We start from the raw sequence: 2500 nt of genomic DNA on the forward strand, positions 1-2500 counted from the left end.
TGTGTGCGTGTTTGTGTGATGCTGCCTGCATTGAACTGTCATTTGAACCCGACCCACCTTCTGATATTCAGAGTCCTCTGGTCGGAAATCACTGCTCGTCATCTCAAACTGGAGGTTGAAGTGGGGTAGACGGTGAAGAAGATTCGCCCACCACGGTGGGGAATAGTTCACAACCGCGGCCATGGTTCAATCACAGTTGGGGGCTCGAGTCGCAGCGGGTTCCTGCAAATGGTCAAGGCGATGGGGGCAAAAAGGCTTGATTCACCGGCGATGTACTCCCTTATTAGAATTCTGCACCAGGGAATCAGGCAGCATGTCCGTGTGTGTGAGCTAAATATCAAGCGGAGATGCTGCTAGCCACCTCGTAGCTTGTAGGCTTTTGGGCTTGTAGGTGTGAGAATTCCTGTTGTGCTTGTCGGGTTGTTGGAGCGGTGTTGTTCTCACATCTATCAGGCGATGCTGAAGCCTCTTTAACAACACGATCACGAATGGGTGATTTCAATGTAGTCCCTGTTAGCCTGTTCTTGTGTTTGGCAGTTAACCCGTTAGGTACGGTCGCAATACTACCCTGATTATTAGATTAAACCTAAGTTAACTCCTGAGGGCGCGATGCGGGACTGTAGCTGCCGTGAAAACCCGATGAAGCAACTGTCAATAATGTTGCCGATTCCGTCGCAATATTTCTCCCTCTAACGAGCTATTAATTAAGAAGCTCGGTAAAGGTCTGTGCTAGATGCAGTCTTCGATTTCCTTTGCACATCCTCTGATTCATTTGACAATCTTCCCGTCGTCGCGATTGCATTCGAGTAAGATTCGAGTCTGGTTTCTTGCACGGCCAGCTCGTCTTCGAGGTTCCTTTCAAATGGCAACAAAATTCCCTTGAGGCGACGAGAGATGCTTTGTTGCGGTGCTGTCATTCAAAGTCGACTTGCCTGGACTTGGGCAGTGCAGACGGGGGGGACTGCGGGAATCCCACCACCCTCGCCTAGCAGTGCTGTAGAGAGCTATTGTCCTCCACCACGCCAGATCCGCTGCTGCTGAATAGCACAAAAACCTCGCACCGTAACAGCACCCCTTCAATCTCTCTCTCGGTCTTCGCGGTCAGAGGAACACAGGGCTCGGGCGCTGAGGGAATCCCATAGCATAAAGCTTCTTGGCGCGCAAATCGGCCGTATCGCTTAATTAATTGTCATTGACCCCGTGGGACAACGACGTTTGACGTTCTATTGATAATGAAGTTCAGTTTCCAAGACCACCGTGTGCTGCTTTAATGCTCTTTAGCCGTTACCCCGTCTCTTTCTTCTTTGTGAAGGCTGTTGGTCGTCGACGGCGTTATTCTTATTAGGTGGGTTGGAATTGTTCTCGGCGTTACACTGTATATATTTGCAAATTGCAGCTCTAAAAAGGCTATTGTGTCAACTGAAAAAAGAAACACACACATACACACGCGCACACGGGCAGGCGGGGGGGGGGGAGCCGAGGTTGCGGATGAAGCTCGCGAAAGAGAATGCGCTCTGCCCCACCGGCGCACGTCACGGATCAGTGAAGCGGGGTGAGAAAGACGCCGAGTCTGTTGCTCGAGCTCGCCGACCTCTGCTGGTCAGAACGGGAGCAAAATCAAAATTGACACACGATGAGCTCATCTTTGCAGTGTGTGATATGATTGAAAGATTTGGCAAATCGGAAAAAAACAGAACACTGAGACACAGCATAGGCAGGCCCCATAGCCGATAAAGGGCTATGGAACTTGACGCCAAAATGTTGAGATACTAAGATATCCTATAAAATCTGAAACTTACCATTTTGAAAAAAGTCACAATTTTGAGATAGGCCTACTAAGTCGAAATCTAGAAATAGTAGACCTATGTCAAAATATGAGGTAGCAAGTCAGAATTTTGAGATATAAAGACAACATATACTGAATCGAGATATGTTGCATCTCAGGGGCGTAGATTTGCGTGGGGACCGAAGGACGTGTCCACACCAATGTCAGATTACGACTGAAATGTCCCCACCAATATTCAGGTTGAAATGGGGGGGAAAGCGCTCACATGCGCTACACAAAGAGTTAAATACTTTCTCACTTTGCTGCGGATCATCTCGTACAGATCGTGTAATGTACAGTAGCCTATAATGGTAAATCGCGCTGATTTGAAGTTCCCTATAATAACTACCAGTGAGCCGCAGTCTCCTGCGCTGCGCTTCAGCTTCACTTCACTACAAGGCATATGAAGTGCGTCCAAATTCACCCATTCTTCTCTGTTGAACTCCTCGAGTAGGCTACTCATCACACATGTGTCACATGAAAGAGCCTTTTCTCAGCTTTTAAACGGTGCTATTGCCACTATTTGCTGTGATAAACAGTTCGCGAGAAAAATTAACTTAAAGAGATTTAATTTAATAATTGCTGTGATAAACGGTTCGCGAGAAAAATTAACTTAAAGAGATTTAATTTAATAATTTAATAATTATTCTCTGCGCGCCCATCTCTACATCCATT

General features: G+C 47.2%; 1 protein-coding gene across 1 annotated transcript in view; it reads right to left on the reverse strand.

Moving 5' to 3' along the window:
• ttyh3b (tweety family member 3b) overlaps positions 1–1506 on the reverse strand; it is a 48700-nt gene extending 47194 nt beyond the window's left edge. Inside the window, exon 1 of the mRNA XM_048248192.1 lies at positions 58–1506. Coding sequence (XP_048104149.1) covers positions 58–183 — 126 coding nt within the window. The 5' untranslated portion in view covers positions 184–1506. The remainder of the gene's footprint in view (positions 1–57) is intronic.
• Between the last annotated feature and the right edge of the window lie 994 nt (positions 1507–2500).

Source organism: Alosa alosa, chromosome 7 (genome assembly GCF_017589495.1).
Source record: "Alosa alosa isolate M-15738 ecotype Scorff River chromosome 7, AALO_Geno_1.1, whole genome shotgun sequence".
In the NCBI taxonomy this organism is placed as follows: Eukaryota; Metazoa; Chordata; class Actinopteri; order Clupeiformes; family Clupeidae; genus Alosa; species Alosa alosa.